This window comes from Bos indicus x Bos taurus, chromosome 1, assembly GCF_003369695.1.
Source record: "Bos indicus x Bos taurus breed Angus x Brahman F1 hybrid chromosome 1, Bos_hybrid_MaternalHap_v2.0, whole genome shotgun sequence".
Taxonomy (NCBI): Eukaryota; Metazoa; Chordata; class Mammalia; order Artiodactyla; family Bovidae; genus Bos; species Bos indicus x Bos taurus.
The window spans coordinates 77,023,160-77,047,190 of NC_040076.1; the positions used below are offsets into that span (position 1 = coordinate 77,023,160).

Sequence of the window (24,031 nt, forward strand, 5' to 3'; positions counted from 1 at the left end):
GTAATGCTTAAAATTCTCCAAGCCAGGCTTCAGCAATATGTGAACCGTGAATGTCCAGATGTTCAAGCTGGTTTTAGAAAAGGCAGAGTAACCAGAGATCAAATTGCCAACATCTGTTGGATCATCGAAAAGCTAAGAGAGTTCCAGAAAAACATCAATTTCTGCTTTATTGACTATGCCAAAGCCTTTGGCTGTGTGGATCACAACAAACTGTGGAAAATTCTGAAATAGATGGGAATACAAGACTGCCTGACCTGCCTCCTGAGAAATCTGTATGCAGGTTCAGGAAGCTACAGTTAGAACTGGACATGGAACAACAGACTGGTTCCAAATAGGAAAAGGAGTATGTCAAGGCTGTATATTGTCACCCTGCTTACTTAACTTATAGGCAGAGTACATCATGAGAAAACCTGGACTGGAAGAAACACAAGCTGGAATCAAGATTGCTGGGAGAAATATCAGTAACGTCAGATATGCAGATGACACCACCCTTATGGTAGAAAGTGAAGAAGAACTAAAGAGCCTCTTGATGAAAGTTAAAGAGGAGAGTAAAAAAGTTTGCTTAAAGCTCAGCATTCCGAAAAATAAGATCATGGCATCTGGTCCCATCACTTCATGGGAAATAGATGGGGAAACAGTGGAAACAGTGGCTGACTATTTTTCTAGGCTCCAAAATTACTGCAGATGGTGATTGCAGCTATGAAATTAAAAGACACTTACTCCTTGGAAGGAAAGTTATGACCAACCTAGATAGCATATTAAAAAGCAGAGACATTACTTTGCCAACAAAAGTCCATCTAGTCAAGGCTATGGTTTTTCCAGTGGTCATGTATAGATGTGAAAGTTGGACTGTGAAGAAAGCTGAGCACAGAAGAATTATGGTTTTGAACTGTGGTATTGGAGAAGACTCTTGAGAATCCCTTGGACTGCAAGGAAATCCAACCAGTCTATCCTAAAGGAGATTAGTCCTGGGTGTTCACTGGAAGGACTGATGCTGAAGCTGAAACTCCAATACTTTGGCCACTTCACGCGAAGAGTTGACTCATTGGAAAAGACCCTGATGCTTGGAGTGATTGGGAGCAGGAGGAGAAGGGGACAGCAGAGGATGAGTTGGCTAGATGGCATCACCGACTAGATGGACATAAGTTTGGGTGGCATCCGGGAGTTGGTGATGGACAGGGAGGCCTGGAGTGCTGCAATTCATGGGGTCGCAAAGGGTCGGACAAGACTGAGCGACTGAACTGAACTGAGCGAGAATAAGTTCCTGGTCAATAGATGTAAAGGAGTGTTGTTTCTATTTCTCCTTTAGTTAAAGTTGCTTGAAAATATTAACCAAGAAAAGGAGCACTGTGGCTTCACTTCTCTGTATGGTCTCCCCATGTACAGAGTAGTTCCTTTCTCTCATCTGGTCCTTAACATAACTGGGGTCTGAACTTCCCATCATGACTCCAGGACACCTCAGACCATCTAAGCCCAAACAGAGACCTGAAGTTGTTTAATAAGGAAGTCACTACTCAGCTGGGTGTGGGTGAGATGAGATAACCTGTGTCAATTTCAGGAGCCATGAAAAGGATCACAGAAAGAAAGAGAGATGTATGGAGGAGGGAGCCAGAAGATTTGGAGTCTGACAACCCACTCCAGTATTCTTGCCTGGAGAATTCCATGGATGGAGGAACCTCGTGGGCCACAGTCCATCGGGTCGCAAAGAGTCGGACACGACTGAGCGATTTCATTTCACTTTTCATTTCATTTCAGTAATTAGTCTAGTGATCATTGGTTAGGAAGCCTGGACAAGTCACTTGCTTTCTCTTCGCTGTGAAAACAACTTCTGGTCATAAGTGAAAATAATAATAATGATATTGCTCTCAGAGTGTGTGGTTAGAGCACCAGGTGTGACCATGGCACTCGCTTTGAAGTCTGGTCATTGAGCAGGGGAGAGGGACCCACACCCTGGCTCTTGTTTTCCAGATCACTATATGCAGGTGCTGGTTTGTCAGCATGAATGTGTGAGAGAACTTGCCACACGCCCCGGCCGCCTCTCGCCAATCGAGAACTTTCTTCCCCTGCACTATGACTACCTACAGTTTGCCTACTATCGAGGTAAAGCATGGATTATCTGTGAAGACCTTGAAGGGAGGGGTGTGGCTTACCATAGCAGACATTGAATTGTTGTGAGTTAGCCCTCTGCCTTCCTCAGTTGTAATCAAGAGATAGGAGTGGGTGCATTTTCTCTGTCACCTCATGTCGCTGCAGCTCAGAACAAGAGCAGAAGGTGAAATTGCAAGTGCACGAATGTTGTGACAATGCCCTGAAAGTTATACTGCATTGATATTTTATATGACTTTTAAATTTAATTTTAAAAATAATATACTCATAGGCTTAAAAGACTAAATATTTAAAAGCTTCTCTATTTCTTTTCCCCACAACCTAATTTCATGTCCTACAATGCACAGTTTCTTATTTACTCTTCCAAAATTTTATACAGAAACATCACACACACACATACACACAAGCCCAGTCTCTGACTTATGTTTTCCTCTTATAAATAGAAGATAATGCATTATTTATACTTGTCCTTACATTCCCTGGTGGCTCAGATAGTAAAGCGTCTACCCGCAATGTGGGAGACCTGGGTTCGATCCCTGGGTTGGGAAGCTCCCCTGGAGAAGGAAATGGCAACCCACTCCAGTACTCTTGCCTAGAAAATTCCATGGATGGAGGAGCCTGGTGGGCTACAGTCCATGGGGTCACAAAGAGTCGGACACGACTGAGCGACTTCACAACAACTCAACAACTACATTGTTTTCTTCACTTAACAATACATATCAGATATTTTTTGGTAGACTGGACTTATGAAATTCCCTTTTGCTTGATTAAAAACGGTCAAGTTTTGGCAGTTTTATTTGGTTCAATCTAGTTGTTTCAATACATAAAGAATTTCATTACTAATTTTTCATATTTATATCTGGTTATCATCATAGTATAATTTATTTCATGTGTCACCTTACTGATGAGCATTATTTTGTTTGTAATATTTTACTCTTACAATCAGTGATCAAATAAATATTGTATGTATGTCATTTACATTTGCACATAAACATGTATAGAATAAATTTCCAAAAGTACAGTTGCTGCATCAAACTGTTTATTCGTTTGTAACTTTGACAGATGTTGCTGATTTTTCCTCCACATGGAGTACCTTTTTCATTGCTCAGCAACAAAATATATTATCAAATTTTTAGATAGTCCCAAATCTTATATTAGGTGAAAACTGATATCTCCGTAAAGTTTTAATTTCCATTTATCCTATTGAGAAATAGAGAGAGAGTGAGTACATTATGTTTAAAAGCGATTACTAGAATTTGGATTGCTGAAGTTGGTCTTAGATATCATGTTTTCAAATTCAGTACAGAAATCAAAATTAACTCCAAAATTTCTGCTCATGATTAAATAATATAAATTGCCAACAAACATTTTTAGGTATAGGCATTTGATAATTTGTTGAAGACATCAAGCAGCATAGCAGACCAAAATTAGTACTTTTGGAATATCTGAAATCCCATCCTTCCTCTTATCTGAAGCTGTTTTTGCAACTTCACAGTATCTTCCCTCTTTTAAGTTTTATTGTATCTTGGAGTACAGTTGATTACAATGTTGTGTTAGTTTCAGGTGTACAGCAAAGTGTCTCAATTATGCGTATACACATATCTGTTCTTTTTCAGAGTGTTTTCCCATATAGGTTATTACAGAGTGTTGGGTAGAATTCCCTGTGCTGTGCAATAGGTAGCACCTTCCCTGTTTTGATCATTTAATGCTGACTTTCATAGACATGTTGACATGTCTCTTAAAAATTTTGTATAAAAGTCTAGGCTGACTCTAATGCCCCAACTCCTGGGTTTTTCAGTCGGCGAATATATAAAAGCCCTGGAGTGTGCCAAGGCCTATCTTCTACTGCATCCGGATGACGAGGATGTCCTCGACAATGTGGATTACTATGAGAGTCTACTGGGTGACAGCGCTGACCCAGCATCTATCGAGGCCAGAGAGGTGAGACCCATGTCTGAGAAGAAACTCTTTATCCTGCTGGGTGCTCTGGGAAGAGCTGGCAAAAATATAACACTTCTCTTAAAGATAGCTAACAACGGAGTAAAGGTTCTAGGATTCTATTCTTTCTAACTTTAAATATTAGTCATAAAAGCCTATATTTCACACACATGCTAGCTTGTCAAAATCTGTGGAAATAGAGATACTTTATGAAGCTTTGGTATTTTTTAACTCATTTTTTTACTGTCTAAAGAAAAATATTTCCACTTGAACATTCAGTCGCTCAGTCATATCCGACTCTTTGTGACCCCATGGACTGCCCCAGGCCTCCAGGACGCCAGGCCTCCCTGTCCATCACCAACTTCCGGAGTTTACTCAAACTCATGTCCATTGAGTCAGTGATGCCATCCACCCATCTCATCCTCTGTCATCCCCTTCTCCTCCCACCTTCAATCTTTCCCAGTACCAGGGTCTTTTCAAATGAGTCAGTTCTTCGCATCAGGTGGCCAAACTATTGGAGTTTCAGCTTCAACATCACTCCTTCCAATGAACATTCTGGACTGATTTCCTTTGGGATGGACTGGTTGGATTTCCTTGCAGTCCAAGGGACTCTCAAGAGTCTTCTCCAACACCACAGTTCAAAAGCATCAATTCTTCAGCGCTCAGCTTTCTTTATAGTCCAACTCTCACACCCATACATGACTACTGGAAAAACCAAAGACTTGACTAGAGGGACCTTTGTTGACAAAGTAATGTCTCTGTTTTGAACATTAATCATACCTGAAGTGTTATTTAAACTTACATTTAACCTTTAACTGTTATTTGAATATACGTTTTCTTTCCTTTTTTCTATAGGATTTGGCAATGTTTGTGAAGCGACATAAACTGGAATCAGAACTAATAAAATCAGCTGCAGAGGGTCTGGGATTTTCATACACTGAACCAGTAAGAGCAAAGAGGAAAGAGGAACAGTTATTTAAAAGAACTATTCAGAGTACTTCTTACTTATAATTTTACTCCCCAGATGCATTTGTTGATGATTCTAACCCCCAACTTGGTGATAAAAAAAACTGGGAGCAGGGGGTGTTTACTCTGTATATGTGATGAACTTTTAACAAACTTTAATTAGATTTCCATGTCACTGAGCACTTAAGTCAAAGCAAATATATTTGCATGGGAAAGAAGTGTTTTATACATGATATGTTTGCCTCAGGATTGTTTTATTTCCTAACTTCTGTACATTTTGTATTTTCTCTTAAACATTTTAAAAATTAAAAAGACTTTGAAAGAACAAAATCAAACACAATTGTACTACCCATCATACTGGTCTTTCTCCAGTTGCCCATGTTGCATTTTAAATATTAGTCATAGGAATATATTCCTTTTGTAGAACTAATGCCACAGTATAGACAGATTTCTGTTCTGATCTTCAAATAGCATAAGCAATTTCTATATCATTACACCTTTCAAAATTATTTTTAGTTACATCTATTGTTGGTGTTGGGCTTTCCTAGTGGCTCTGTGGTAAAGAATCTACCTACGAAGGCAGGAGACACAAGTTTGATCCCTGGGTCAGGAAGATCATCCCTGGAGAAGGGAATGGCAGCCCACTCCAGTATTCTTGCCTGGAAATTCCATGGACAGAAGAGCCTGACGGGCTACGTCCATGAAGTTGCAAAGAGTCAGACACAACTTAGCAACTAAACAACAACAATTGATGTAAAATAAAGAAATTAATTATTTTCCTTTTGCTAAACAGTTGGTTTGCCTTTTTTCTTGTCAAAATGAGTGCATTAAGTATTTTTGTTCTATTGAACTATGTATCTATAGAATAAATTCCCAGAAGTGGGATAACTCTGCCAACAAAAGATATTAGAAGGTTTAAAGTTTTGAGATTGTTTTTCTAAGAGAGTTTTCTGCTACCTTTATTATTCTTAGAAATACATAAAGTTTTATAGTATAGTTTACCCTGAACATCTCAGCAATGAGAAATAACATCTTAAAATCGTTCACATTCCTAATATATTGTGTACAAAATAGTGCATCACTAGTTTTAATTTATGTTCCTTTGATGATCAGCAAAAATCAATTTTCACAAATTATTATTGATTATTTTCCCTTTTGTTTGAACTACCTGGACATGTATTTTTTTCAGTTATCTGTTGGTTATTATACAAGTAATTTATATATTTACATGTTAATACTTACTATTTAAAAAGCACTATTTGTAATATATCCTATATATAATACATTTTTTTATCTCTTTTTGTTTATATTTTTATTGGCACATTTTTAGAATTAAGATGATTTTAATGTACATTTCTAGTATGTTTATCTCCAGTCTTACTTGCTATTTGTGAAAATTATGTTATCCCAAATGACCCTAGGAAAAACATCACCTACTTTATGATCCTATACAGATGATTAACCAAACTAAATTTTTTTGTTTCTTTTATTTATAAAAGGGGTAGGAGTTATACTTAATGATTTTATAAGTGTCTTCCTGCCACCAAATTCTAAATAATTTTCTTTGACAAAAAGGTGGATTCCTAGGCTAATTCCATGCTATTTATTTTTTAAATCCATTTGTCTTTGCCAAAATTGCATCAACCTTAGCCTTTCCTTTCATTAAACTTTTAAAATAAATAAGTATATTATAGCTTTATATAATATGCAAGTTTTCTAATATTTTAGGTCTTTTGAGTGTTTTACTTTATCTTATTTCTGTACATGGAATTTTAGTGACAAAACTACCAAGTTTTTTTTTTTTTTAATTTAAAACAGAATTATTGGATTCGTTATGGAGGAAGACAAGATGAGAATAGGTAAGTTCTCCATATAGAATGTTTATTTTTAAAGAGATGGAACACTTAGAATTATATTTATCGTAAAGAACTTTGGCTCTAGGGAATAGGCAACAGGTCATAATTGAGAGAGCTTTGAACTGGGAATTAGGAATTCTGCATTCTGGCCTCAGCTCTTCCTCTTATTTCTGAGGGACCTTAAATAATTTATCTTCCTCTCTGAGTCTCTGGGCTTTTCTGGTGCCTCAGTGGTAAATAATCTGCTTACTAATACAAGAGACTCAGGTTAGATCCCTGGGTCGGGAAGCTTCCCTGGAGAAGGGAATGGCTACCTACTCCAGTATTCTTGCCTGAGAAATCCCATGGACAGGGGAGTCTGATGGGCTACAGTCCATGCAGTTGCAAAAGAGTTAGATATGACTTGCGACTAAACAAACAAAAAACAAAATTGAGTCTCCTGTTTTTCCTTATGTGAATGGATTGAATCAGGTAATCTCTGATAGCTAAACATTCTATGACTCTAAATCAGAGAAAGTTGGATGCTATTTTTGATTTATTAATAGGAAAGAAAGCAACAAAATTAACTTTTTAATGAAGAATTTTCTCACTGCATTTATTTGAAAACATCACACTTAGAAAGTTTTCCTGCAAGCTAAAATATTGTCATGCACTCAATCAGAAATGAATAAATGCATTTTTAAAAAATGATAGATGTCAAAAATTTACATATTCCAAGAAGTTCAAGGACTCATAGAACATTGGACTGATAGCTACATGTTTGATTTTGTCAACTGAAAGAAAAAATGCAATCTGAAACCTGAAAGTTATGTTTTATTTAGCAAATTTTCTGAAGACTGCAAGCCCAGGATACAGACTTTAAGATTGTTCTGAGGGACTACTCCTAAGAGCTAAGGGAGGAACCAGGATGTATAGGAGTTTTGTTACAAAAACCAGGTAGTCAGAACATCAAAAAACTACTGTTAAAGAAAAACATCTCAAGTTAATTTAGCATTTTCCTTTGTATGGAAAGATGGACATGCCTGAGCTCATTGAAATCATTCCTTTGATATGCACTCAGCTATCTTAAGACTTCCCTGGTGACTCAGATGGTAAAGAATCTGCCTGCCAGTGCAGGAAACACAAGAGAAGCAGGTTCAACCCCTACGTCAGGAAGATCCCCTAGAATAGGAAATGGCAACCCACTCCAATATTCTTGCCTGGAAAATGGACAAAGGAGCCTGGTGGGCTATTTAGTCCATGGAGTCACAGAGAGTCAAGAGTCAGCATACACATTCTTAATCCACAAGATCATGAGGTCCAGACTATTATCAAAATCAAAAAACTGAGGCCCTGACAGGGCAAAGGACTCAGACTCAGTGTCTCAGCACAAAGGACTGACTGGCAGATCCAGATCTTCTTATTCAAAATCTTATGGTCTTCCTCTAAGATTCAAGAGCTCAACCCTTGTTATTCAGTCGCCAAGCTGTGTCCAACTCTCTATGACCACGTGAACTACAACACGCCAGGCTCAACCCCCGGGTAGCCTCAAATTTTTTCAAGATATCCAAGAATGCGATATATGTATTTAGATTTGCTCAGTTTGTATATATTGAAAGGGCAACATGCTATCATGAGTGTGTTTACAAAGTTTGACACAGAATTGTGTCTTCTTTCTTGGAAAATTCAAGACCCACTACACTCAAACATGATTTATGTCAGTTTGATCATTGTTCATTGATCATCATTGTTCATGATCATTTCAGTTTGATCACATGCTATCATGAGTGTGTTTACAAAGTTTGACACAGAATTGAGTCTTCTTTCTTGGAAAAGTCAAGACCCACTACACTCAAACATGATTTATGTCAGTTTGATCATTGTTCTATGTTCAAGACAAAGAACACACACAGTGCTCCTAGCATTATAAACATGTACATGATCATTTTTTTCCTGCTGTGTTGGTTTTCAAAGTCTAATGTCAAGGAGTTATATTATGGATATAAGGAATATAAAGGTTGTGAAAAAGATTTAGAGAAGTAAAATAGAGCACATTCTTTGGGGAAATAGAGAAGAGCTTCATGGAAGCAATGACATCTAATTTGATCTTGAAAGATGGGGACTTATGTATGATCTAAATGTACAATATTAAGTTATAGACTATTTGGGTAAGGTATCCTTTGCCTTTGAACAATTTTATTCAATAGGATATTGCTATTTCAACTTTTTTAAATTTTAAATTTATTTTTTAATTACAAGATAAGTGCTTTATAGAATTGTGTTGATTTCTGCCAAATATCAACAACATTTTTTTTTTTTTTTTTAATGGGCAGGGTCCCTTCAGGAGTGAATGTGGAGGTGGCAGAAGTTCATGGATTGTCAATGGGGAAAAAGTCATTGCCCAAGATAGACCGAGACCTAAGAGAGGGTAAGTATTGTTGACTAGGCCGGTTCTTACCCAGAATAGGGCAGAATACATTTTCACTGAAAAATGAAGAATAGGACTAAACTGCTCCAGTTCATAAAATTCTGAAAGCAAATTGTAGCAAGAATGTCTCAGGTGTGTATATTATTACCTTTGATTTTCACCAAAAGGGCTTCCAAACTCACTCACAGGAGTCCTGTGAGTTAGGCAGGGACTGTATGATTGTACAGTCCTTAGTTGAGTACCCCAGGCTTGCAGAGGTTACCTGTCTTGCCTCTCTCACATGGCAGGTGAGTGCTAAACTCACAGAATAGACTGTGTATTGGAAGGAACTTGAAGAGACACGTCACAGAGATATTGGATTAGTTAACCTAAAATCCTCAAGGCATATATCTGATCAGGGCTTTGATAAATCAGTAGAATTTAGATTGGATTGACAGAAGTGTGGAGGGAGCCATTCAAGTGGATACAACAAATGCCACAAAGGCATTGAGAAGGAAAGAACAGGATATTAGATGTCTACCTGCATAATTTCAAAATGAATGGAGACATAGGTGGAGTGTTGCCAAAAGTAGTTTTTAAATAGAGCTAAACATTTTTGTTATCATAAATTATTGGCAAGTGTATTACAAACCACAGTAGCAATCCTTTACAATTTTTACTACCTCTATATGTTTCCCAATTTTCCCAGAAAATTTACATACAATTCATTTTAATACTGGTGGCATCTCCTGTGAGACAAGTGTCCCCCACTTCACAGGCAAGAAAACTGAGGGTCACAGAGACTTACTCACCCATTCAAAGCCCCAGAGCTCGTATTAGCATGAGGAGGATTTTGAATCCAAATCTCACTTTCTTCTCTTCATCTGATGATGGAACATAGAAATGTCTAGATATCCAAAATGTATCCCCCATTGATTAAATCACTGCAAGATAAGAAGTTTTCAAAAACCTGCATGGAGAAGAAATACAGTCCTCCTTTCCCTAACAAATGAGCTGTCAGCACATTTCCTCTAGCTGACTTGAAAACATCTGGCTCTGTGCACCTCTCACATTTCCCAGCCCTTTTCCTTCCTCAGCTTCCAAGTCACTTTGAGGCAGTAAACAGGATAATATGCTCATCTAATCTGACCTGGACCTCAGTTTGTGGCCACCAAGCCCAGGCTGTTTTACAAGTGCCAGGGAGCTTCATGGTCAGCCAGAGTTCATGCTGCTTATTAAGCCGAGAAATCACCCAGGAAGTGCATGCCAGTAAGCTGGGCACTTTGCTGTAAAAGTCAGGGAAACTTTAGGACAGTCGTCAAATTTCATAGCATTTTCTCCCCCGCCCCTGTGCCTGGCTACCAGGGGATCTGATGTCCAGAAACTGACTAGGAAAGCTAGTGGGAAGAGTAGAACAGAAGACTACACAGGATGGAGCAAGGTCATGAATGACTGGGTTATCAAATTCTATCATTTCTGCAGTTGAATGAGCTAATCTTAGGATCTTAGAATGTTCTCTGGGAAGCTACTTGAAAGCCTTCTGTGCAGTCACTGGAGATCAAAATAAGGTCTAAATTAAGTACACTGGTAGACAGAGGTTAAGTTCCCAACCAGAAAACACTTTCAACATCAGTCTGGCTGAAAGCGTGTGTCAGGGAAGCACAAAAGAATACATGCTTCCAGAGTAGAATATATTTCACCTTTTCTCATCTTCCACAAAAATATTGTCATCTACTCTGGTTATCTAACAGTATTTAATAGTATTCATATTGGATGACTGCCAGGCATTTAGATGGGAGTGACTCAGGGCTACTGCATCCCAGAGTGACTCCAGTCTGTGGAATATGCATGTCATCTTATTAAAAACATCTGTCACTTATCCATTCTTTTTTCAACCACCGGTTTTCCAAAAACCCCGCTTGATAATAATCCCTGAGTCAGTGGGGGTATAGTAGAAATAACTTTGACCTTGGAATCAGGAAGCTTATCTTAGTCTGATGTTCTCCAGAGTAACTGGTAACTGGAGACTCATTCTGTCTGAGCTTTGTGATCCTCACATGTAACAGAAAAATAGCAACTCTTTGGAGAGGATGAACATGAAAGTCTTTTGTAAACTGTGAGGGACTGTGCTCGTATAGGAGCTTGGTAGCACACTCCTGTTGTTACTTGTATGACCTTGTTGTATTATGATAAAAGAGATCTTCTTGCTATGTCACGAGCAGTGAACACAAAGGAGCATTTTCTTAGATGATTCTTCTTTATTGCAATGAGAGAGCCAGAGCCAGGCACATACTTTATGAATGAGAGAAGAATTAAGTTGTTCAACTAACTTTCCTTGGGCTGTGGTTAAGAGTTGGCTGAACCCATCAAATCAGATCCCAGGAACCACAACTTATTGGACTACATTTTTATTTTTATTTTAATGTTTTTCTCTGTCTAGTGTGCTACTAGTCATTCATAGGCTGGTAGAATTTTTCTACCATGTGCATTTTTGAATGGCAGGATTTATTTTTCCTTTTATATTTTTTTTCTTTTGAGCAGTAGGTAGGTTTTTGATTGTCTTTTGTCAAATGTATATGTGGGAAACCTCTGTAGGAAACTCTGTGCTTAGTGGTGATTGTGATAGCTACATGAAAGGCAGATTTCTAGTGTAGATTCTGCCTGAGCCTGTTGGAGCTTAGGTATTTTAGACTCCATGTTACACTTTGTCCCTTAACTTGATCTTTGTTATGTTACTTATGGCATGGTTGGGGAAATTTTGCAATATCTCAGTAGCCCTCTTTTATTTTTTATTTTTAACTGACTTTTAAAAATTTATGTATTGGTGTACAGTTGGTGCTAAATGTTCCGTTAGTTTCTGCTGTGCAATGAAGTGAATCAGCTATATGTGTGTATACATATACATCTCCCCTTCCTCTTGGGCCTCCCGCATGCCCCTCATCTCACTCGTCTAGGTCATCACAGAGCACCGAGCTGAGCTCCATGTGCTAAACAGCAACTTCCCACTTGCTATCTGTTTTACATATAGTAGTGTGTGTAATGTCAATTCCAGTCCTCCAGTTCATCCCTCCACTCCCCCACCATATCCACGCATCTATTCTCTACATCTGCCTCTCTATTCCCGCCCTGAAAAGAGCTTGAACTATAAGCCTACTTTTAAAAATACCCCAGTATGTCATGTGCTTATTTAGAGAGAGATCTCATTCAGAGCTTAACACAATATACCAGGCATATTTTACCAATTCAGTCATCATCATCATCATCATCACAGAAAATACTTATACAGAACATGGTAGGCATTTTTCTTAATGTCTTAGTTTTAGGTAGCTTTTGAAGTCATGCTCTAAAATAAGCTAAATAAATTTAAAGTAATATACTCTCAATATTGAAAATGAGAAAAACAGCAAAGTACAAACCAACCTGTTCCACTAAACCCTTGGTCTGTCTTCCATTTCTATTTGAATTTTATACTAGAAAATTATTTCCAGTGAATCTACAAGTAGCTTGTCTTTTTTGTTAAAGGAACCTCTTTCTCTATATCTCTGAATGGAAATGGAATATATAGTTTGCTTTTTAATATTTGAGGAACTGCCTATAAACCTTAACTATATAGATTACAGCAACCTTTCTCAAGTGAACTGTGTTTTTTGTTAGGAAGTCCATTCCAATCTGTGAAAAAAAAAATTGCACAAAGTTATGTGTGTGCATGTTAAGTCACTTCAGTTGTGTCCGACTCTTTGGAACCCCATGTAGTATAGCCCTCCAGGCTGCTCTGTCCATGGGATTCTCCAGGCAAGAATCCTGGAGTGGGTTGCCATGCTCTTCTCCAAGCATTAAGGTAGCAGCTTTTAACAGCATACCTTTACTATCTCGGTCTCTGACAGCAGGACTCTGGGGTTAGCCTAGCTGGGTCCATTCTTCAGAATCTGTCACAAGGTTTCATCAAGTGTTGATCAGGACTGACATCTCTTCTAAAGCTGAAGAACTATCTTCTTCCAAGTTCAATAGCAGAATCCGGTTCCTAAAGACTATTGGACTGTGGTTCTCAGTTTCTGGCAGACTGTTGGCTGAAGGATGCCCTCAATTCCTTGCCATGTGAGTCTGTCCAATACAGCAACTTATTTCATCAGAGTGTATGCTGAGAAGGTGACAGGTTAAGTCAACCAGAAGATAGGAGTTGCAATTTTATGTAACCAATCAAAGAAGTGACATCCCATCACATTTGCCATATTCTTAGTTAGAAGCAAACTCCAGGCCCCACCTACACTTGAGAGAAGCAAAGTACACAAACCTATGAGTACCAGTAGGCAGTGATAATTAGGGGCCAACCTAGAGTCTCTTTGCCATAGAAAGGAAGCGGGGACAGGAAGGAAGGGAAGGAGCAAGGGAGGTAGGGAGGAAAGAGGAAGACACAAAAGAGGAGAGGAAGAAAGGGTGGACATTACACTTATTTTACGGTGAGAACTGCTGCATATTATATTGATGCTTAGGATATTTATAATGGCTGTTCACATATTTAAAGTTCTAAGATATCCTCTTAAATGTTGTTTAACCCACTACTTCCCAAACATATTTGATCAAGAAACTCTTTTTTTCATTAAAAACTTCTCTGTAGTATAAAGTTTGAGAAATATTGAATTTGAAAAACTGACTTTGTATGTATATTTTCTATTTATCCAAAAGATTGTTACTAAAACTGGGAGCTTGTGGGTATATTGATATTTTCCTGGCTCCCAAGAAATTCTATATTTATAAATTTTGCTGGCCAGTTAGAAAAATGAAGAGGGGCAACTGGTGGATCATCTGAATAACCACTTCTAGCCAAGGATGCCATGAGATTTCATACCTCAGTGGGTATGGATGCAGTTACTGTCACATTGGCATCTGTTAATAACACTTCAGTGGTCAAAGACTAATAAGAAATGAAGTAGGACAAACTTATGAATAATGTATTAGGACCAGATGAAGGCCAAAATTCCTCATGGTCCAGTAAGATTCCATAGTAGTTTCAACAGAGAAAACTTGTAGTAGGATGAGTCATTACACACCAAAAGCACTCCGAGGAATGCCGGCTCAGAAGAACCTGGGCCAGACTGCTCAGTAGAATATTCATGTGGAACATCGCCTTTTAGTTTCCACAAAATAACATTAGCCATTTTATTAACACTGTTGATTTGAATTTAGCTGGTTTTATGGTCCTGCTTGTATCGAATCTTGTAAATTGGTTTGGATATGATAGTTATATGAGGCTGTAAAAATAAATACTGTACTCATATTTTTATGACTGCAAATCTGAAAGTAAAATCACAGTGCAAATAATTTGTCAGCAGAGATAACCATACATTACTGAAGACTGAGAAACACTGACTCATTATTTTAATATTCCATTAATCATGGGCTGTAGTGACTCTTTTATCCCAACTGGACTAGTAACATTCAGTGCTGTTCCCTAGTTTGACCAATCTAATTTAAAGTCAGAGGGTAGACATCAATTTCAATTGTCTCTTTCTTGTTTGAAACAACTGTGGGACCCCCACCCACCCCCCGTGTCCTCCATGGTAAGCTGCTGCTGTTGACAGACATCAGGTCTTTTAGGAGTATTATAAAGAAGAGAAAAACAAGTTCTGCTTTCCTGTTCGGTTTTCTGGTTCAAGATGGTTGTACTTTGCTACAGTGGAAGATTTCTTCACCATCAGAGGCTTTGTCCTTCAGTCTTATTCTCTGTAAGGAAAGGACCATGTCAGATCTAGATTTTGTAATTTCACCACATAAAATGTAGCCCCAAAGCACCACATTTTGAAGAGTCTTTGTGGGGCTAATTTTATAAACTCTGTGTGTGTGTGTGTGTGTGTGTGCATAAAAATAAGTATTCCAAAAGCCAGACCATCTGTAATCAATACGTGGTGGAAATAAGACTGAGAAGGAGTCAGGTGACTTGAGTGTGACTCTCCTGATGTGCATTTACTCCCTGACTTACCTGGTGAAGGCACTGCTCTAGATACTTGTGAAACTGACAGCACAAATATGTCATCAAGGAAATGCTTTTCTTTTTTCTCAAGTGTTTGGTTGTCCTGCTGTCTTTTTTAAAGGTCTTCACCTACCTTGAGGTTTTGTCATCCGATAATTGCACGAGATGTTGTAGCTGAAATAGGAACCGAGAAGCTGTGAAGAAGGGAAGGGCCATCTACTGAGAGAATTCTGGAAAAGTCTATGATTTTCTGAGCAGAATCCCATGAGATGCCCAGTCTGTTTTGCAGAATCTTCCCTGGAATCAAGTGAAAAAATAGAAACTCCTATACAAATATAATAATACGTATTAATTATGACATCGTGGAGAAACCTGCTAGCCAGACATCTCCCTTTTTCTTGAATCTATATTGAGCTTCTAGAGCTTCCCAGTGTGTGGTTCTGCCTTTGCATTCCTCAGTATTAGTGAGGAAGCCGACTCTCCTGAACTGCACATTGAAAGCTGCTGGGTGTTCCAGCCTTCCCAGCTTAGGGACAGAGATAACAAGGACAGCCATGTGTTTGTCTCTGCAGGTGGCCCTCTGCTGTATGAGAACATCACGTTTGTCTACAACTCAGAGCAGCTGAACGGGACTCAGCGTGTCCTCCTGGATAACGTCCTGTCGGAGGAGCAATGCCGGGAGCTGCACAGCGTGGCCAGTGTGAGGACCGGAAGCCTGATGCTGAGCTGGCCTGGCCTCAGCCTAGGAGTGCTTTGATCCTGGGCTTACTTGAAGCCAGGGAACCAGGCCTGAAATACCACTTTCCAAGGACATTGATTGTGGAGGCACTTTCAGAGCCTTTGGGTTGGGTCATTGTAGTTTTGTCCAGATCTGGACGTGGCTGTTGGGTCTGGAAGAGCTAGAGGCTTAATTCCTAGGACTTCAGTATCCAGCATGTGTCCTGCTATGATATGAAGTCATTGGGGAAATGTCTTTATATTTGACAGAAATTAATCAATATATTGGGTTTCCCAAGTGGCATTAGTGGTAAAGAACCTGCATTTCAATGCAAGAGATGTAAGAGAGGATGTTTTGATCCCTGGGTCAGGACAATCCCCTGGAGGAGGGCATGGCAACCCACTTCAGTATTCTTGCCTGGAGAATCCCATGGACAGAGAAGTCTGGCAGGCTACAGTCCATAGGGTCTCGCAGAGCCAGACACAAATGAAACGACTTAGCACAGCACAGCACAGTCAATATATTAATTATTTATATTCTAGCTATTTCTACAGCATATGGTGGTGGCATCTGATAATACAAATGTGGGGTGAAAGTTAAGTAAATTTCCCTCTTTTGATCGGAAGAATTACTGATACCAGAATCCTGGAATAAAATGGGGATGGTTCTGACTATTGACTTGGGTTCTCAGTTTTCTGGCAATCAAGGCAGAAAGGGGGTTGTGATGAATCCATAATCATCATTAATAGAGCATCTTGTATTTTGCTTCCAGGGGATCATGCTCGTTGGTGATGGATACAGAGGAAAAACTTCACCCCATACACCCAATGAAAAGTTCGAAGGTGCAACTGTCCTGAAAGCACTCAAAGTAAAGACTTAAACTCTTTTGGATTTAAATTCCCAAGTGTTAATGCAAGATCTTCTAGAAATGCCAGATTCAGGGAAGGGAAGGGTTTAGGATACAGACCTATCAGGTTGTTGAAGGGAGCAAGTATGAAATGACACCTTCATTGTTTCTAATCATTCATTTATCAATCTATTCAGTTATCAACTTACCAAACTCTGTAATTTCCTAAGTTTGCATCTGACAAATAATATACAATACCCTTGTCCTCAAGGAGCTCAAGGTACAATGGTGAAAACATACTCAAGTTATCATTCTGTACTGCTAGAAATGTTTTTAGAAAGGAGTGATGGAAGTGTTCTGAGAGAAAAGAGGGTGATTAGCTTTTAAATTCCCCTCTGTGATTAGGCTTCTTTCAAGGGCTCATTTTCCTAACCCAAACCCACAAGTCTGTCGTAGTATTTCCACAAGCCAACAGAGAGCTGAGCATCCTATATTGGCTTAATGATTTCCTCAATAATTGGCGTCTGATGTCCTCAAGCCCTCCAATCAACCCAGTGGTTTCTAACATTCTTCCTTTTCTTCAGTTTGGTTATGAAGGCCGAGTCCCCCTGAAGAGTGCCCGTCTGTTTTATGACATCAGCGAGAAGGCTCGAAAGATTGTAGAATCCTATTTCATGCTGAACTCAACCCTGTATTTTTCCTATACGCACATGGTCTGCCGCACAGCCCTGTCTGGTGAGATCTCAGAGTCTGAACTTGTTCCCGTTTACTCTCTGTGAAATGAGAAAGAAAACAATGTGGAACAAAGCTCTAGGAATGTGTCAGACTTGATACAGAAGAGTTCTACATTTTTAAAACAAAAAAAGCTTACTCATTCTGATTTTTCCCTTCCCTCTTTTTCTACTTTGCTCTTCCCTAAACTATTAGAAGGCCATCACTCTGCCTGTGTTCCTTTCCAAATCCATTGCTTCTGCTTGTTTCAATAGCATTTAAAAAAAAAATACTTTTCTGCTCTAGGTTTCCCTTTTCAGGGTTTCAGAACCTGGAAATTACAGTCCCCATTATGTCCACAAGCATTGAGGGGAAGTGCTTGGAAGACAAAGGAAACATTAAAAGAAATGTTCTTTAAAAAGACAGAGACCTCCTCACTCCCTGGCATCGCTATTTCTTCTCCACGTCTTCTCTTCAACACCCTCCTAAGGAGGAAGGGGCAAAGACTGTCACATAAGTAGACTTTCCACTTGTGAATTCTCAGCTGCATAAACTCTGTTCTTTTTAACATTGGCATGTTATCCTCAACCTTTTACTGCTGCACACAAAGCACAGCACGTGAAATGCATGGAATTTCCGCATGTATATTTATAGAGAGCTGTCATAGCTGAAGAAGACAGGTGCGACTTGCCTACAGTTTTTTACAACGAGTTCATATCAAATACAGGATCAGAATCACTTGACTGCGCTTGCCCAGTGCTCTTTAGTCTGCTCTGCCTTCTGACTCCTCAAATTTGCAAGGGACATCATCCATAGGAGAAGACAGATAGATTGTCAGCTTTGCTCTTGGAGGTTATGGCACTCCATCTTTCATGCATCCCTGTTCCCTTTTCTGGCAGGTCAACAGGATAGAAGAAATGACCTCAGTCATCCCATCCATGCTGACAACTGCCTGTTGGATCCAGAGGCCAATGAATGCTGGAAGGAGCCTCCTGCTTACACATTCCGGGACTATAGGTACCACCAGCCCCTGCTTCAAAATAAAACTTTTGCCCAATAATTATCAAAACTCCATGGAAATTAGAAAGCTGATCTGTTTTGCTGTCATCACACTCATCTCGATGAAGCAGAGATGCTCAGATAATTTTCTTAAGTAGCTGCCACACCAGAAGTGCCTTCAGCATGTCATATTTTTATGTTAAAAATCCCTGCTCATTTTGTTGCATCCTATTTCACAGAACACCCGTTTTGTTTTCATACCAAAAAGTGAAGTTTATGTTTTTTTTTTTTCTCACTTGGCTTTCAGTTAAATATATCCTTGTGGTATATGCATCTCATTTTGAGAACAGAGGAGATGCATTTCAACATGCAGAGGGATCTCATCACGTCATTTACCTATGTCTGCGTCTTGTAAATAAGAAACTGGAAACTCAGGAGAAAAAAATGTATTCTCTTATTGAATGATATTGTACTGTGTAAAGGAAAGCATCAGGAGTTGTAGTCACCATGCATATAATGTGTTCATAACTACACTGTGCTCTATACAAAAACGTTTATTGAGCGCCCCCTACCTGCAAGGCTAGGCTACACCCCTTGGAACTCTGCAGCTGCTTAAGGAAAAATTGCGTCCTTCAGAGTTACTAGCATAAAAGAAAAGAAGAGAGTTTTAGATTCTGTGGGCAACATCGAAGAGCTAGATTAAACCTAGTTAGGTTTTACTTTGGAAAGTGATAAAGGTTTGAAATAAGGTTTGAGGTTTGAGATAAGGTTTGAAATATAACTAAAATTTTAACGTAAGAATGAATAAATACTTCCTATATGGCCCTGGGCTTCCCTTGTGGCTCAGCTGATAAACAATCTACCTGCAAAACGGGAGACTTGGGTTGGATCGCTGGGTTGGAAAGATCCCCTGGAGAAGGGAAAGGCTATTACCCACTCCAGAATTCTGGCCTGGAGAATTCCATGGAGTGGGGTCGCAAAGAGTTGGACACGACTGAGCGACTTCCACTTTCACTTTATATGACCCTACATCTGATCTTACTTTTGAAGTTTAGGAAGGTCAATCATTTTCATCTCTAGTTCAGAGGAAACTTACTAATCAGGCCAGTTGGTTCATGTCCAGTGTCCAGTATTCTGCGGTGATGTCGTGCAGGCATGTGAGAGGACAAATGGTTTCCCTTTCTTCTTACAGTGCTCTCCTATATATGAATGATGACTTTGAAGGAGGAGAATTCATATTCACTGAAATGGACGCCAAGACTGTGACTGTAAGCAAGTCTATTCTTGCAAATTTATCTAGCATTTTTCAGTCTCACTTTTGCCATTTTCCAAGGGCTGCTGGATTTCAAATATTCCTGATCTTGAGAATTCAAGAGGTGAACAGAGATCCAGTAAATTTATACATCATAAAATGTTAGAAATGGAATCATCAATAAAAATCTTCTTGTTCATTTTACATATGGGTGATTTAAAGAATACTTTTTAAGGACCATATAGTTAGTGTTAGAACCAGAATGTAGCTCTTCAGATTCTTTTTCAAGTAATTTGATGGAGACATAAAAACACCTGATTTTAAATCACCCACTACTAGGATAAGTCACGTGTCTCTACAGATTGACTTTCATGTACCCTGGTGTCCTGTGTGCTTAGAGCGAGCATTGGTCATCATACCCATCATTATACAAATTACTATATGCATGTATATATATATATATATATATATATATATATATATGTATATATATATGTATCAGTTCAGTTCAGTCGCTCAGTCTTGTCCGACCCTTTGCGACCCCATGAATTGCAGCACTCCAGGCCTCCCTGTCCATCACCAACTCCCGGATGCCACCCAAACTTATGTCCATCTAGTCAGTGATGCCATCCAGCCATCTCATCCTCTGTTGTCCCCTTCTCCTCCTGCCCTCAATCCCTCCCAGCATCAGGGTCTTTTCCAATGAGTCAACTCTTCGCATGAGGTGGCCAAAGTACTGGAGTTTCAGCTTCAGCATCAGTCCTTCCAAGGAACACCCAGAACTGATCTCCTTAAGGATGGACTGGTTGGATCTCCTTGCAGTCTAAGGGACTCTCAAGAGTCTTCTCCAACACCACAGTTCAAAAGCATCAATTCTTTGGTGCTCAGCTTTCTTCATAGTCCAACTCTCACATCCATACATGACCACTGGAAAAACCATAGCCTTGACTAGATGGACCTTTGTTGGCAAAGTAATGTCTCTGCTTTTTAATATGCTATCTAGGTTGGTCATCAGAGAAGGCAATGGCAACCCACTCCAGTACTCTTGCCTAGCAAATCTCATGGATGGAGGAGTCTGGTAGGCTGCAGTCCATGGGGTAGCTAGGAATTGGACATGACTGAGCAACTTCACTTTCACTTTCACTAGGTTGGTCATAACTTTCCTTCTAATGAGTAAGCCTCTTTTAATTTCATGGCTGCAATCACCATCTGCAGTGATTTTGGAGCCTAGAAAAATAAAGTCTGACATTGTTTTCACTGTTTCCCCAACTATTTCCCATAAAGTGATGGGACTGGATGCCATGATCTTAATTTCTGAATGTTGAGCTTTAAGCCAACCTTTTCATTCTCCTCTTTCACTTTCATCAAGAGGCTCTTTAGTTCTTCTTCACTTTCTGCCATAAGGGTGGTGTCATCTGCATATCTGAGGTTATTGATATTTCTCCTGGCGATCTTGATTCCAGCTTGTGCTTCTTCCAGCCCAGCATTTCTCATGATGTACTCTGCATATAAGTTAAATAAGCAGGGTGACAATATACAGCCTTGACGTACTCCTTTTCCTATTTGGAACCAGTCTGTTGTTCCATGTCCAGTTCTAACTGTTGCTTCCTGACCTGCATATAGGTTTCTCAAGAGGCAGGTCAGGTGGTCTGGTATTCCCATCTCTTTCAGAATTTTCAACAGTTTATTGTTATCCACACAGTTAAAGGCTTATATATATGTGTATGTATGTGTGTGTGTATATATATATATATATTCACATAATTATTGTGGTAAGTAAACCTATACTTGAAACTTGATATATATACATTCACACAGACACATATGTGTTACATGTTCACTCTTTGGATGAGATTCTAAACACATCATCATAGACTAAAAATCAAAAGTTAAAGTCAGCCATGATGTTCCTAAGTAAACTAATGCCTTTGGAAAACCAGCCTACTGAGCACTTATAAACCATATAGCCAGAATCTTTGGTTTTTAAGTCAAACAGCATGTAGAAAACATGCACGGTGAAAAAATAGAATTTCTGATTGAGAAGATAATTGAATTGTAAATAGATTATGACACATTTCTTTCCTCTCTGCAAAGCTAAAATTACTGAAACATGTATGTGGTAAACTTCAAGGATTTTCCATTATATAGGCTATTTCCACAATCTTATGTGAGTTTTATGTATTTTCCTTCATATTTGTACTCTTTTCTCAGTATCATTCATGTCATACCAACTGGGGTTTAAGCAAATGATATAAAAAAAATGCATTATCAGATTTAAAGGGAAAACTTATGGGAATTCTGGCTAAAATTGTCCATAAATATTGATATAATTAAGAAAAATATTCCATGTAGTTTAATATACTGTAATTCAAAAGGTCATGGTGCCTCAAACTTTTTTTTTAATTTTGGTAAAAAGCTTAAATTTTAACATGTCAGCATTTTGGTATTTCATGATCTGGGAAATTAAATCAAGACTGGTGATCTGGACTCAGTTTAAATCCTGATACACGACTATCACCTTTTGAAAATCCTCTGTGCAGAACGTATTTGATTTCTGAGCTCTGTTAACAGGTTCAGAAATGCTTACATCTCACCCAATTGGAAAGGGAATCAAACAGGTGGTTGGAAGATTTCTTTGCTTCTACTCCATCTAGTGGCCAAATTTGGAAATGCCCAATGTTTGACAGTAAACCAGCCGGGAATACTAGGCATAAATCGTTAATTTCATGAATCACTAACATATGTGAATTCACCAGTTTCTGAATGCAAGCTCATTGTAATTTTGCGTTTTAAAGATGTGAAATCAGACACTACTCCTCTTTTAGATATTTATATTTTTAAGATAAAGTTGTAACTATACCAAAAGTACTAATTTAAACAATGTTTTGATGAAAAAGTTCCAAGTTGAGAGATATATTTGCCGAAATAAGTTCTACTTTAGATGAATGCATATGCTGGAGTTTAGGGGCGTTTTGTAGCTAATTAAAATTCTGAGGTAACGAGTGCCAATAACAAAGAGAAATGGGTAGTTTTCCTTTTTACCTCTCCCCTCTTTGATTCTGGAGGGAAAATTGATTTATTTCTGGAGCAGGGAAATAACCCAACTTTTGGCTCCATTAAGAAAATTGTTCTAAATTCTTTACTTTCAAAAAATCTGCAATTTCCTTGGCGGTTCAGTGGTTAGGACTCCCTGTCTGGAACTGGGATTTGATACAGAGGAGCCTGGTGGGCTGCAGTCCATGGGGTCGCTAAGAGTAGGACACGACTGAGCGACTTCACTTTCACTTTTCACTTTCATGCATTGGAGAAGGAAATGGCAACCCACTCCAGTGTTTTTGCCTTGAGAATCCCAGGGACCGGGGAGCCTGGCGGGCTGCGGTCTACGGGGTCGCACAGAGTCGGACATGACTGAAGCGACTTAGCAGCAGCAGCAGCAGGGAATTAAGGGGCTTCCCAGGGAGCTAGTGGGAAAGCTACTGGGAGGTGGTAAAGCTCCCTGAGAAATGGGTAAAGCTCAGTTCAACAGTACATGAACCGAGAAGTTCCAGATGTTCAAGCTGTATTTAGAAAAGGCAGAGGAACCAGAGATCAACTTGCTAAATCCGTTGGATCATAGAAAAAGCAAGAGAGTTCCAGAAAAATATCTACTTCTGCTTTATTGACTACTCCAAAACCTTTGACTGTGTGGATCACGAAAAACTGGAAAATTCTGAAAGAGATGGGAATACCAGACCACCTGACCTGCCTCTTGAGAAATCTGTATGCAGGTCAGGAAACAATAGTTAGAACCAGACATGGAACAATGGACTGGTTCCGAATTGGGAAAGAAGTACGTCAAGGCTGTATATTGTAACCCTGGTTATTTAACTTAAATACAGGGTACATCATGCGAAATGCCAGGCTGGATGAAGCATGAGTTGGAATCAAGATTGCTGGGAGAAATATCAATAACCTCAAATATGCAGATGACACCACCCTTATAGCAGAGAGCAAAGCGGAACTAAAGAGCCTCTTGATGAAAGTAAAAGAGGAGAGGGAAAAAGCTGGCTTAAAACCCAACATTCAAAAAACGAAGATCATGGCATCCGGTCCCATCACTTCATGGGACATAGATGGGGAAACAGTGGAAATGTGACAGACTTTATTTTCTTGGGCTGTAGAATCACTGAAGATGGTGACTGCAGCCATGAAATAAAAAGACACTTGCTCCTTGAAAGAAAAGCTATGACCAACCTAGACAGCATATTAAAAAGCAGAGACATTTCTCTGCCAACAAAGGTCCAT

General features: G+C 39.0%; 1 protein-coding gene across 2 annotated transcripts in view; it reads left to right on the forward strand.

The window, feature by feature from the left end:
* The window catches only part of P3H2 (prolyl 3-hydroxylase 2), a 179,396-nt gene that overhangs the window by 143,041 nt on the left and 12,324 nt on the right, over positions 1–24,031 (forward strand). Inside the window, exons 4-13 of one of the 2 annotated variants that reach the window (XM_027538402.1) lie at positions 1,969–2,100; positions 3,905–4,047; positions 4,900–4,989; positions 6,829–6,869; positions 9,179–9,273; positions 15,793–15,920; positions 16,711–16,806; positions 17,370–17,520; positions 18,396–18,513; positions 19,688–19,763. In XM_027538402.1, the coding sequence (XP_027394203.1) occupies positions 1,969–2,100; positions 3,905–4,047; positions 4,900–4,989; positions 6,829–6,869; positions 9,179–9,273; positions 15,793–15,920; positions 16,711–16,806; positions 17,370–17,520; positions 18,396–18,513; positions 19,688–19,763 (1,070 nt within the window). The remainder of the gene's footprint in view (positions 1–1,968; positions 2,101–3,904; positions 4,048–4,899; positions 4,990–6,828; positions 6,870–9,178; positions 9,274–15,792; positions 15,921–16,710; positions 16,807–17,369; positions 17,521–18,395; positions 18,514–19,687; positions 19,764–24,031) is intronic. The other variant, XM_027538403.1, reaches the window with a different exon arrangement.